A 14,298-nucleotide genomic window follows, 5' to 3' on the forward strand; every position below is an offset into this window, starting at 1 on the left:
TTTTCCCTTTAAATGGCTATGTAGACAAACGAATAAAGCAACAGCTATCTCTCCCACCAATACACAGAGAACGATTCAGAGATTAAAAAGAAACAAGTGCCTTTCTTCTGTCAGTCAGGTTATGTGTCTTATCCTCATTGCTTCATTACTTTCCAACTTCAAAATTTCCTCTTTTGTACCACTGCATGTCCTTTACTCGGCGGATGGACTGAATCTGGGGCTGGTTGGCTCCCCAGTTGTTCCAGTGTTTGTATGGTCCATGTTCCATTAAGTATTGATAACCTCTGTAACCAGGGTACTGGTATCCAACCCATCTAGACAAACACATTGGAAAAAAAACAGTCATTAGATAAGTCCTAAAATTAGTGTGTAGAAATCTATGGAAGTAAGTTCACATATTAACATGCACAATGTAATTTCCTATCGATATAGTTATTCGCTGTAAATCACAGAGAAGGTACTACCTAGCATTACTCCACCAGTTTGACCAAAGCTTAATGTGAACCTGACAGCTAATACATGCTGCCCAATCCGTGGCGCTGGCTGTATGATCTCAGCCAGGTATATTTGATTCTGAAATGCTGCGGCGTCTAAGGGAAAAACATACTTTAAAAGCCGCCACGCTAGTGACTAGTTGGACAGATGGGTTCCCGGCGGCATCTCCCCGCCAGCAGTCCTTTAGTGACAGGTCTCTGCCTATGTGTGCATATAAGCAGAGACCTATCAATCCAGGGCAGTAGCACAGCGTTTCAGAGTCAAACATTACCTGGCTGAGATGATACAGCCAGTGCCTGACGCACGCTGCCCGTGGATTGGGTAGCATGTATCAGCTGTCGGGTTCTCTTTAAAATGCCAATAATGGAGAAGAATGGGTTAATCCTGCACTATCTGGACAAAGGAGTTGCTGAAGCCAGAGACTAATGCAGATAGCTGTGGTTTATTTGTCAACGCATTTCAAAGTTTCGCACTTCTTCTTCAGGACAAACCACAGTGACAAGTGGATTACAAGTGCAGGTTTAAATGAACAGTACAATTCAAATCTTAGCGCTTTTGTCCAGGCAGCGCAGGATTAACCCAGTGTTCTCCATTATTGGCCTCCTGGCATACCTGTGGGTCTGCAGCAACCTTAAAGGGGGTTTCCCATGAACAAAAGTTAATTTTAACCATTTGATCTTGGAGTAATAATAATTTCCACAATTGAATGTGTTTAAAAATTTTTTTCCTGTGCTGAGATAATCTTATAAATGTGTCCCTGCTGAGTACTGTGTGATGGCTGTGTCTGACCGTACAAAGACATGGTCTGATCATACCACAGCTCCTGGGCAGGGGAGGAAGCAAAAGATTTACAGCATTTACAGAAGATTTACAGACATTACAGCAGCATTACAAAATCAACTTTTGTTCATGGGAAAACTCCTTTAAGTGCATTAAGTGGTTGTGTGTCACAACCCTTCCTAGGTGAGCAACTCTCCCTATCTCTTGTCACCTTTTATTCGGATAAGATCCTATTGCACTATTGTCTTTCCAGTTTATTCTTCCAGGTTCTCTTTAAAAAGCATTTGTCTGCCGATATGTATATGTACACAGAGACCTGTCAATCCAGGGCAGCGAGCAGGGAGAAGTCGCCAGGGACCCGCCTGTCTGACTCGTCTCTAGCGCGGCTCGGTCCACGGCGGCTTTTAAAATATACTTTACTCTTTAACGCTGCAGCTTTTCAGAGTCAATCATTCCTTGCTCATATCATACAGCTGTGGATTGGGCAGCGTGCATCAGCTGTCAAGTTCGCTTTACACAGAAACTAGTACATTTTTAATCTTTACATTCCTTTGTCCAGCTCCAAGCACTTACGTTCCTCCAAGGACCTGGACACTAGCGACTCTATCCTGGAATCCATAGGACCATAAGCTGGGGATATCTTCATCACAGACTTCCATCTTCCTTCCCTCAAAATTGATACATTCAAAGAGGGAGATCTTATAATCCTGAGTGTCCTTTAATGTAAAAAATCATCATGATAAATAAGTTATTATAAGAATAAATAATTTATATTGTTAAGACTTTTGATTTTGCTATTTTTAAAGATTTGCCTTGTCTTACACTAGAATTGGTACAAATGGATGAATGATTATTAAATTGTAATTTGAACAAATTTAAAAAGCAATAATATAATAATTTCTGATCTAAAACATACGGAGAATGGTATTGGTAGTTATTTACTGTTATTGGAAATGCATAATTTAAAGGGACTCTGTCATCAGGTTTTTGCTACCCCATCTAAGAGCAGCATGATGTAGGGTCAAAAACCCTGAATCCAGTGGTGTATAATTTACTGAGTAACTTGTTGTACTTATGATAAAATCCCTGTTTTATTTGCTGCAGATCTACGAATTCTCTGAATGCTGAGCTCTCTATAACCACGCCCACACCACTGATTGGCAGCGTTCTGTATTCACTGTGTATAGACAGAAAGCTACCAAACAGTGGTGGGGGTGGGGTTATACAGAACTCATGAATATGGAGGAGTACATGGCAGCAGGATTAGTAGTCCTCTAGTGATAATTTTATGTTGATAAAACACTGATTTTATCAAAGCTCCAGCAAGCAGCCCAATAAGTGACACGTCAGTGGAATCAGGGTCTTTGTCTCTACATCATGCTGCTCTCAGAATAGGTGGCAAAAAATAGTAGCTAACCTTTTTTTATTTAGTTATTCTCCAGGCACTCCAAAGTTCTGAATATTTTGTAATGTACTCCATAGCTATATTTTACCTCCATCTCTTCCAATCCCTGTGCAGCAGTACTTTTTCAGTGACCACCAGTTCATGCTGATCAGCATTATCCATGCACTATATTTCGACAATCTGTGTGCAACCAATCCAACCATTCTGGTATTCATAACTCCTTGTAGGTGAGACGTGCCATGTGAATATTTGGCCCTTCCTTTGCATGGTAGTACTATTTAATGTCCATGGAAAGGGGAATAACTACATGTCTATCTTGGCCATGAGGACAATGGTTGGGACACTATGGTTCATTTACTTTTGAACCTTGAACATACAATTTGTACACTAATCAACAATACAAGAAAATTAATGTAGGATTTTTTTTTGTTTGAAGGCACTAGGGAAACTTTCATATGACCATAACTAAAAAATCAATTAAAAGCATTTACTATATGATTTGTTATTTTATTTCAACAATTTCAACTTATTAGTTTCACTTTATTAGTGGATTTGTCTTCATTCCTGTAAAATTAATTGCATTTAAGTGGCTTCTAAACGCCCGCTATTCCTCAGTTTATTTTCTTGCCTTCAGCTGAATTGATATCAGAATATACTCATTTGGAGTACAGATGATGGCAGTGAAAGAGCCAATAACTCAGGAGATAAGCTGCTGCAGGAGATTGTCCTAATAAGCACAACACTAAGTGGAAGAGAGAGTTGCTGACTCTTTCACTGCCATCATTTGTGCTCCAAATAAGCACGGATGATGATCCATGCAAGACAAAATTATTTTTAAAAAAATAGGCTCAGTTAGTCTTTAAATCATTGTGTAAGAATATAAGAAATCATCTGACAAATACTGTTAATTTATTTATTAGTTAGATTTTTATGAAAGTGTTCTTAATGTCTTTAAACAACAAAAAAAACAATCCTAGTTTTATTTTCTTGGATTGTTGGTCAAGTGATTTGCAAAGTTTCATAACTTTCCATACTGGACAAAATTATAAAAAAACAAACACTTTAGTTACTCTTTAAATTTTAGTTTACATCTTACCATACGGACTGGTCTCAAGGACATGATCCTATCAGCCCGGAAGCAGTTAGACCATGAGTCCCAACGTGGATATTCTCCTTTTTCCAGAATGAACATCTCTCCGGCGAAATCTTTCTGTTCATAAGCGACCCAGCTGTGAATAGGAACCACACGGTGTCATACCATTGAAATAGCAATATTATCACTATTAATTTATATGATGTAAAAAAATGTTGTGGTGATTCATGGAATTTTTATAAATATATTCCAGAATTTGGTCAGCAAGGTGGCTCAGTGGTTAGCACGGTATCCTAGGGGTCCTGGGTTCAAATCCCACCAAGGACAACATCTGCAAGGAGTTTGTATGTTCTCCCCGTGTTTGTGTGGGTTTCCTCCGGGTTCTCCGGTTTCCTCCCACACTCCAAAGACATACTGATAGGGAATGTAGATTGTGAGCTCCAATGGGGACAGTGATGATGGAGTCTGTAAAGTGCAGTGCTTTATATACAGTACAGACCAAAAGTTTGGACACACCTTCTCATTTAAAAATTTTTCTGTATTTTCATGACTATGAAAATTGTACATTCACACTGAAGGCATCAAAACTATGAATTGACACATGTGGAATTATATACTTAACAAAAAAGTGTGAAACAACTGAAAATATGTCTTATATTCTAGGTTCTTCAAAGTAGCCACCTTTTGCTTTGATGACTGCTTTGCACACTCTTGGCATTCTCTTGACGAGCTTCAAGAGGTAGTCACCAGAAATGGTCTTCCAACAATCTTGAAGGAGTTCCCAGAGATGCTTAGCACTTGTTGGCCCTTTTGCCTTCACTCTGCGGTCCAGCTCACCCCAAACCATCTCGATTGGGTTCAGGTCTGGTGACTGTGGAGGCCAGGTCATCTGGCGTAGCACCCCATTTCTCTCCTTCTTGGTCAAATAGCCCTTACACAGCCTGGAGGTGTGTTTGGGGTCATTGTCCTGTTGAAAAATTAATGATGGTCCAACTAAATGCAAACCGGATGGAATAGCATGCCGCTGCAAGATGCTGTGGTAGCCATGCTGGTTCAGTATGCCTTCAATTTTTAATAAATCCCCAACAGTGTCACCAGCAAAGCACCCCCACACAATCACACCTCCTCCTCCATGCTTCACCGTGGGAACCAGGCATGTAGAGTCCATCCGTTCACCTTTTCTGCGTCGCACAAAGACACGGTGGTTGGAACCAAAGATCTCAAATTTGGACTTATCAGACCAAAGCACAGATTTCCACTGGTCTAATGTCCATTCCTTGTGTTCTTTAGCCCAAACAAGTCTCTTCTCCTTGTTGCCTGTCCTTAGCAGTGGTTTCCTAGCAGCTATTTTACCATGAAGGCCTGCTGCACAAAGTCTCCTCTTAACAGTTGTTGTAGAGATGTGTCTGCTGCTAGAACTCTGTGTGGCATTGACCTGGTCTCTAATCTGAGCTGCTGTTAACCTGCAATTTCTGAGGCTGGTGACTCGGATAAACTTATCCTCAGAAGCAGAGGTGACTCTTGGTCTTCCTTTCCTGGGGCGGTCCTCATGTGAGCCAGTTTCTTTGTAGCGCTTGATGGTTTTTGCAACTGCACTTGGGGACACTTTCAAAGTTTGCCCAATTTTTCGGACTGACTGACCTTCATTTCTTAAAGCAATGATGGCCACTCGTTTTTCTTTACTTAGCTGCTTTTTTTCTTGCCATAATACAAATTCTAACAGTCTATTCAGTAGGACTATCAGCTGTGTATCCACCTGACTTCTGCACAACACAACTGATGGTCCCAACCCCATTTATAGGGCAAGAAATCCCACTTATTAAACCTGACAGGGCACACCTGTGAAGTGAAAACCATTTCCAGCGACTACCCCTTGAAGCTCATCAAGAGAATGCCAAGAGTGTGCAAAGCAGTCATCAAAGCAAAAGGTGCCTGCTTTGAAGAACCTAGAATATAAGACATATTTTCAGTTGTTTCACACTTTTTTGTTAAGTATATAATTCCACATGTGTTAATTCATAGTTTTGATGCCTTCAGTGTGAATGTACAATTTTCATAGTCATGAAAATACAGAAAAATCTTTAAATGAGAGGGTGTGTCCAAACTTTTGGTCTGTACTGTATAATGGCGCTATATAAATAAGCATGGTAAATAATAACTTGGGGTATCGACATTAAAACATATGTGACACTTCAACAATATAATGGCTAATAAGATGTCAAGAAATTGCAGGCAATCTAAGGTATTAGAAAACTGAGCAATGCTAATGAAAGCTAAATATTATTAAGGGGGACATATCATCCCTCCTGATTTGTTTTTTAGTGAATACCCCATTATAAAATATCTATTGTGGAGTATCTCTTTATAAAAATCTTTTACACTGTTCCTCTACTATTCCACCTGGAAATGTATAAATAAAATGACTTCTGAGTGTTACCATTGACCCTTATCTAAGAGACATGTCCCTACACACCCCAAAATGGTTAAATAAGTGTTTTTCAGTAAAAAAAAATGTGCAAGGGCCTATCCTAATGTCAAGGGGAATGGTAACATCCAGATGTCAATTTATTCATACATTCCCAAGAGCAATAACAAAAGAATGGTAAATTACAAAGATTTGAGAAAATTGTCAGCTCAGATGGAATAAAAGCATTTATCAAAACCTATTATATATGCAATAATCCAATGTCAGTCCCTTTGCAGCGACTAAATGTGCTTGCAACTTACGGTCCAGATTCAATTCGAATTGACTTCACATGGTCGAAACCTCGGTCACACAAGTTTCTGCACTCAGTGCTAAACTCCACCTTGCGGCCTTGGAAATTTTCATATTCATAGCAAATGAGCTGTACGCAGAAAGCAAAATGAAACAGAACTTGTCAGGATATTATGTGTTATGCTTACTGACCTCTATACTTCCTATTTAATCATCTATCTTTGTTGTTTTTTAATTTTGATTTCAATTTAATATTTAAAGTGTTCTGTAGGAGATGTTAGAAACTGTAAAACAGTTTCATGGGCTCACACTCATTCAGGCGCGGACATGCCATTGGTGCAACCTGTGCAACCGCATAGGGGCCCAAAAGTTAAGGGGGGCCATTTCCAACTCCAAAACAGGTGCATTATGATGAGCTTCTGGACTGCAATGTGTTACCAAATTAACAAGAAGGGTAAATAAACCCTGATTAAGGGGTGTACTAAAACATGATTTTATTTCTGCTATTAAAGCGTGGTAAAGAATTAAAACTACACTAGTTATTCGGCGCTATTTCTGTATTGATGAGTCTCTAGGGACTAACTCGTACAATATATCTGATATTGCTAATTCATTACTGTCTCCTCTATGACTGCAGTTCATAGATTAATTGGTGAGATATTTTACTAGGACATGCACAGATTCCCTAGTGATACCTAAAACATATATATAACCACCCCAACAAGTTTCGCCATGTCTGGCTTCCTCAGGGTGCTGGGGCTATAATACCACTTCTTGGTTGGTTTGGACTGCAATGGGCACAAATACTGTTCTTGCACAGGGGCCCTCTTCTGTTTGTGTCCGCCAGTGCACTCACTGATATCTTTTCTATAGTAATAGAGTTATACACTATGCTGGAGCAGGGATGCGGAGCGTACCTCTTATATGCATTCATAATTTATCAATATAGTATAAATCATATTTAAGTGTCCTTGTCTCATGCAGCTTTTAAGTAAAAGCTGTTCTGTGTACATATACATGAGGAATAACACAATTTTTGACTATTATTAGATGATTTGTAACCTGCATTTTCACCAGTTTTCCCATCTTTAGGCTCTATCTCTAATTTTCAGGCTTCTTGTAGCTAGTGGGTGATGAGTAGCTGCTATAATGTCTCCCAAAAAGGCACACAGACATGTTTCGTTCTTTCATGTTTCTATGCAGCACATAGTTAGAAGCAACAGCAGCATGGGAGACATTATACAGCAGTACTGAGTAATATAGCTGTGAATCCAGCTCTAGACTAGATAATATACTTACTAGAAAGCAGCAACATGATCTATTTCTCTACTTATCTCACTCTCCTCTTCATCCCTCCCCCCTTACTCCTGTCAATAAGCAGCTACAATCAGATCCTTTGTTGAGATGGCAGTGTGTCTTGTCTTGACGAAAAGGCAAGGGGCAGGGAAAGGAAGGGAAAGAGGATCATAAGTTGAGGAAGTAGAATATTTCTCTTAAGATGTATTACAAAATTTCTTATAGTGATGTAAAATACTTACCAAATACTGAACGTGTGAACGTGGCCTTTATGGTATAAACACTCCAATTTTAAAAATTGGAAATTTTTCAAAATTTTTGTCAAATTGCCAAGATATTTATAGATAAATGTAAAATATATTAACCTAAATTTATCATTAACATAAAGTACATTGTGTCATGAAAACAACAGAATGGAATATATAGAAACATTTCAGAGTTATTTCGGCATAAAGTGACAGTGGTCAGATTTGAAAAATTTGTCTTTCTGCCTAAGGGGATAGGATATACTTTTGTACATACCCTGTAGTTGTGCAGACCCAGGGCTGAATGGCTACCACTGCTTCCTTGAGCTCCGGTGTGAGACATCTTGAAAATCTTTAGGAAATCTGCAATGATTTCATTTGATCACTTTGCAACATCCAATAACATCCTCTATAATATTCTATATCCCTGTTCAATACCAGTTGTTTTGGCCAGATGAGAATGTATCATAAATAGCAATTAATATATGAAAAGGTTCTGTATATACGTGTTACATTTAGGACAGGCTGATGTAGTAACCCTGAAATGTCCACTACATGCAATGCAGGGCTTTGGTGAATTATGTATTTCCAGCTGTAGCTGAAATTGTGTCAAGATAATATATGTTGTTCCCTATTTAGTCTGTAAGACCCATTGGGAACAGGGACTGATCTGAATCTCTACACGGTGAACATACTGTATGTTGGGGCAATAAAAGCAACGTGAAATAGAAAGACTGTGAATAGGACACACAGGATAAAGAGTTCTGGAAAAAATGAATTTGGGTTTGCTCAGCATGCAATCCTGATGTATTTTTTCTAATGTTTCCACTGCTAAAGAAAAATTATATTTGCATTCTTATAGGTTCGTCACCATTAATACTCCCATCAATATATCTAACTGTTATTTTAATATACTAATTAAACGTAAATATATAAAGCTAGGCTACAACTACAGCAGATTGGATAAGATCTTAACAAATGTCATCCATACGTGACAGAAAATTTCCATACAGAAATTGATCTGTTGTACAGGTTTTTTTGTTTAATCCCCTGCATGTCAATTTGGGTTTTGGATTGATTGCATATTTTTTCCATTGAGTTTAATGAGAATTCAAAATCCACAACAAAACTCAATCATTGCAGATTTTATTCTGGATACTGTATTGTGTACTTTGGATATTGTGTTTATTCTGCAGAAAAATTCACAATTGCAGATTTTAAAAATATTACAAATATTGTTCCCTTTTGTCTTTTTGTTTGCATAATCTATTGGCAAATCTACATCAGCAGCAAATATGCACTGAAGCATAATCGAAGCAGATTTCCCTGAAGATTTGCTGTGAAAATTTTCTGCAACAAATCCATTATGTGCAAACCGATTTCTATAGCATGAAACTGAGTTCTGTGTTCACATCATTTATCCTCCCTGATGGTTCAGTGTCTGTATAGTGTTCATTTGCATTTGAAAATGTGGAGTATTATATTACAGGGTCTTAGTAAATATGTAGATCAGCTGTAAAAGCAGCCGAATTTCAGTGCTAATCTGTAGTGGTACTATTATCGGTATGAGATACATATTATTTAGTGTTTCTTAACTTATTATATAGATCAGTTTTGTATCTCAAAGTTATAAACAATGTAGGATTAGGTTAGAGCTATTTTGTAGAATGTCAAGTTATAGAGACATAAAGAAAAAAGTTTTGATCAGTTGAGAATGGGGTGATGAGACATCCACCCCTTTAGGTCTAGTTGGTATTTTTTGGCTCCTGTTGGAGAAATGTGTAAAGACAGTAGAACATACATAGCAAAGTATAGAGTCCATACACACTTCTCGCAGGAAAGCAAAAACTAAAGGGAAGCTGAATTTGTAATCCTGTCTAGACACTTAATACACGGACCCAATCAATCAAAAGTTCTAACACACCTATGATATAGCACTTTTTTTTTAAAGACAGTGGTATATTGTTACAATAAGGAACAATTGCAGACTATTGCAATTTTTTATATTACACTAAACATCATGGACTATCACAGACAATGCCAAGTAGCAATTAAATCTCAAGTTATTTATTTCTGCCCTGGTTTTCAATACATTTAAAGGTTAAAGTGCTATATTTTTCATATACACATTGCCTTAATAATTAACCAGAGCTTTGATAGCGTTTCTCTGAGCAATTGTTTCATCTTGTAAATATTGACATAATGTCGATCTCAATAATTTTTGATTTTTGTTTTCATCTGTGCCTATACCATGTACTCAGCTTCCCTAGATGTTATATGTCCTCTGGTTCAAATGACCAATATGAAAGAGGTATTCTGTAATACAAGGAATACATATAATGACAAGAATTCAGTCCAACATAACATTGCAAGAAAACCAAATATACAGATTATACATAAATGGAATTTTACAAACATAAAGTTATACAATCTATCTATCTATCTATCTATCTATCTATCTATCTATATCTATATATATGTAAATAGATATGATTGTATAAATTCTAGTTTAAACAAACGTAAAAAGCATCCCACAAGTACTCACATGAACGCTGTGACTAAGCCACCGAGGGAAATGGTTGGTGTTGAGCCAGACCCCCTCCCCACTAATATATGCTCCATAAATATGCTTGCACAAAACTTTCTTTTTAAACTTTTTTAGGTGTGGTCTAACTTGAATAGAGTATACATAGAGTATCACAGCCCAGAGCCTATATCATCTGCAAAACCAAATTAGAATTTTTGTGGGGGCCGGGGAACATAAAGGGGGTTATGAGCTAACGCTGCTCATTGTTTTGTCTAAACACAGGAGCTCAGCAAAAAACAAAGGTCTCAATGAACGACACATTTTTTGCCTTGGAGTCAGTGGGACAAAACTGCTGACCATATTGACTGTGGTGTCTGCAGCTTCATTACCTCACTTGTTCAAGAGATTTAAGGGCTAAGTAAACTAAGGCGTGTGACGCTGCCAAGCTTTCTATATGCAGCGCCCCCCCTGATCCTGGTCCACCCTGATCATAGGTCCTTTACACAGGTAGAGTTATCAATGAAATTCATGGACAATAGTTGGACAAGTCTATTATTGTATTTACACCTTGAATGCAATTTATTTATATTACCTCTGGAAAAATCAAGATTACGCACTGCTAGAAGTTACTGGCTGCTGTGTTATTACTGTATTACTGGGCACAGAATTGTGTTGATCTGTACTACCAATGTTCCCTGAACAGTGACTTGGGAGCAAGAGGTTCAGGTTGGCAGCTACATAACTGTTCTTTTACTGCACACACTTTTCATGGCTGAGGGTCGTATTGACTTATTGCTGTAGTTCATGGTGCAGTCATATTATTATAATACTAGCTTTTACCCGCGGCTTCGCTCGCGTGGAATTTGGTCTGCCACATTAAGTTTCGTGACACATCATTTTAATAGTAAAAAAAAATAATCTTAATAGTAAAAAAAAAATAATCTTATTTAGTTACTCATACATCCAAAATTTCAGATGTCTAACTTCAAAACTGACGGATTCCATACAATCTTTGAACCCCTATAATATGAAGAGGGAAACTCTTGAGGGTGGAATTATCAAAATTCCTTTCTTAGTGCTCATTTAAGCTATAATAGAACCTATCTGCAAATTTCAAGATGCTAAGTTCAGTGGGTTCAGCTGTGCGTTGACCGCTAGGTGTGTCAGTCAATCAGGTTTACAGTTTTATATAATCTTCGCCTGTATGGTGTGTTTATAAAAAGTAGCCCTATGTCCTTCCCCAGGCTTGAAATTATCCATATCAAATTTCATCACAAACGGATTACTAAACACTGATTAATAAACAGGACGGACTGAAGTTACTTGCGTTTAATATTGTTCGTGTTAGTAAAGAATTAGTATGTAATTGGAATAATGGACATCTGCAGGTAATTTATCTATGTGTTTTTACTGCAATATACTCCTGTAAACTATGTTATTTGATTTCTTTCGTTCAGCGAAAATATGTAGATTTTGCGATTTAGAAACACGTGAGCAAGCTACGTATAGCTGACCGTGGGAAAAACAGGGCGTGCCTAAATGTATCCCCGCTACCTTCAAAGTTTGCCCTTGCGATTTATTGATGGTCATTGAAAATGCAACTTTAAGTGGGAACTGCAAACGTTTGAAATTAAAGGGTAAGTTATTGGGTATTATTGGGATGCGTGGTATAAGAATATTTTCACCCTTAGCTTCTCCAGTTAAAATTGTGGCCTTTACAATGTGCCTGCCTAGTTCAGTGACTCGCAATCTAGTGCCATTACATAATCTCGGGGCGTTCAAGTTGCGCATTAACAAAACGGGTATACCGACCTTTAACTCGAGCTTATGAGATGGGACCCCAGATAGCTCCAAAGAGTTAAGAAACTCCATGGGGTAGCTCGTACAGTCTTCAGATGACATGACTGTGTCGATGGAGTTGTAGGTTGTTGCATCGCTGGTTACTTGGTCCAAGATAATTTTATTGATTTTCGCAACTGTTTCATTTCTTGGTGCTAGTATAGTTCTTTCACATAGCCAATTTTCATCGTGGATGTTTTGTTGCAAATTTGGAAAAACTTGAGCAATAAGTGCGTCTTCCGAATCCACAACATGACAAAATTGGTTAGTGAATAGAACCATACCTTCTTCGTCAGTTTCGATTCGACCTTCACCGATCTCGAGCAGTTTCTCAGCGTACGCGCCCGACTCTAGATCACTGAATAACTGGACATGCATGTTGGTGGTGAGGTGCAGCTTTTCAACTTTGGTCCATAAATATGAGGATTTCAGACATGCGTTAATTTCGTCTGCTGCAGTGCCTCGCTCGATGACAGGCAAAGTTTGCCTAAAGTCCCCAGCCAATAAAACAACTACACCACCCATTATTGTTTGTTTACTGTGTAAGTCTTGTAGACAACGATCAAGAGCTTCGATGGCACAATTGTGTGACATTGTGCACTCGTCCCACACGATTAGTTTGCACTGTTGCAACAGGAGGCCACGGGCGCTGCTCTTGCTGATATTACACGATGGGGTTTCTTCGTTCACCAGATTAAGAGGTAATTTAAAGACTGAATGTGCCGTCCATCCACCGCTTAGCAATGTTGCAGCAATTCCAGAGGAAGCCACAGCTAATGCAACGTTATGACCGCTACGAATTTTTGCTAAAAGTAAATTAAGCAAGAAAGTTTTTCCTGTACCACCCGGGGCATCAAGGAAAAAAAGTCCGCCTTCACCATTCTCAACTCATCCTACTATTTTGTGATAAATCTCTCTTTGATCAGGTAGCAAACGTGGCTCAGTTTCGCAAACGTGAGCGTCTAACTGGTTGGTATCATAGCTTAGCTCTTTTATCAACTCGTTCGACAGCTCTCCTCCAAAATCGGACAATTTCTTTCCAGAAATTATTAATATTTTGTCCTCGATAAGCCCCAACGCCTCATTGAAACAGAGATCATCGTTAACGTGATCCATTCTTTCAAATCTGTGCATGATATCCTCTGATAATGCAGTTTTATACTTGTGCCAGAGTTGTAGAGGATTGGATAAACCGCAAGTGCATCTCAATATGGCAAACAGCTCTCTTATTTGCGCCGGGGAGCGACATAGCACGGCCTCTTCTAAGGTGGTATCCCAGTGGTTATCATCTTCCAACAACCCCATCTTCTCACACACCTGAAGTTGCATGTTCTTGACCTTCAAATGTTTTTAAATCCGAGAAGTTGGTTGGACCCCTTATTACATTCAGCAGCATACGCAAGCAATAACATTCAAAATTGCTAACGTGCACCGTGTAAATGCGACCTAGAGCGTCTCCTGCCTTCACACCTGGCCAGCCATCGACAGGTGTTCCTTGTAAACACCGTTTCCATTGCTTCCGTGCCACATTCCAAGTATAGTAGCGAGACACGTCAATGTAAAGTAATGTTTTTGCAAACGTATCACTTTGGCACAACAGGAAAAATGCAGTTAGTGTAGTTTTAGGTGGTGCTTCTAATCTCTCTCTAAAATTATTTTCCGTAAAGTAAACCCTCTCGCCATTGGGTAAATGAATCGCGAGATGAGTGACGGTTGGGTGTCTCTCGTGCAGAGGCAGACCTAAGATCCGCCACGCTGCTTCGTTACTACTAACATATCGGCCGGTTCTAAAGGTCTGCACCTCATCACTTGGGTCAATGTTAACATTCCCTTGCTGGCGGATGTTAAAAATAGCCTGGTCGCTACCCTTATTAATATATTTACAAATATATTTTATCGCCT

At 38.7% G+C, this 14,298-nt stretch overlaps 1 protein-coding gene across 1 annotated transcript; it reads right to left on the reverse strand.

Moving 5' to 3' along the window:
- Positions 1-66: 66 nt before the first annotated feature.
- On the reverse strand, positions 67-8,390 carry LOC141253022 (beta-crystallin B1-like). The gene is made up of 5 exons (XM_073670781.1): positions 8,308-8,390; positions 6,501-6,619; positions 3,777-3,909; positions 1,849-1,991; positions 67-314 (listed from the first exon to the last, which is right to left on the reverse strand). Exons 1-5 carry the CDS (start codon positions 8,371-8,373, stop codon positions 146-148), a joined length of 630 nt encoding a protein of 209 aa, XP_073526882.1. The 5' UTR covers positions 8,374-8,390; the 3' UTR covers positions 67-145.
- Between the last annotated feature and the right edge of the window lie 5,908 nt (positions 8,391-14,298).

This window comes from Phyllobates terribilis, unplaced genomic scaffold (genome assembly GCF_046119375.1).
Source record: "Phyllobates terribilis strain yellow unplaced genomic scaffold, ASM4611937v1 Scaffold_2__4_contigs__length_985480577, whole genome shotgun sequence".
Classification (NCBI taxonomy): domain Eukaryota; kingdom Metazoa; phylum Chordata; class Amphibia; order Anura; family Dendrobatidae; genus Phyllobates; species Phyllobates terribilis.

What these genes read in the sequence shown, in the direction of transcription:
- LOC141253022 (XM_073670781.1), bottom strand. Translation starts at nt 8,373, where the DNA reads ATGTCTCACACCGGAGCTCAAGGAAGCAGTGGTAGCCATTCAGCCCTG. An exon ending in CCTTGAGACCAGTCCGTATG is followed by an intron (nt 1,992 to 3,776) that starts GTAAGATGTAAA and finishes TTTACATTAAAG; the next exon opens with GACACTCAGGATTATAAGAT. An exon ending in GTCCAGGTCCTTGGAGGAAC is followed by an intron (nt 315 to 1,848) that starts GTAAGTGCTTGG and finishes GTGTTTGTCTAG; the next exon opens with ATGGGTTGGATACCAGTACC.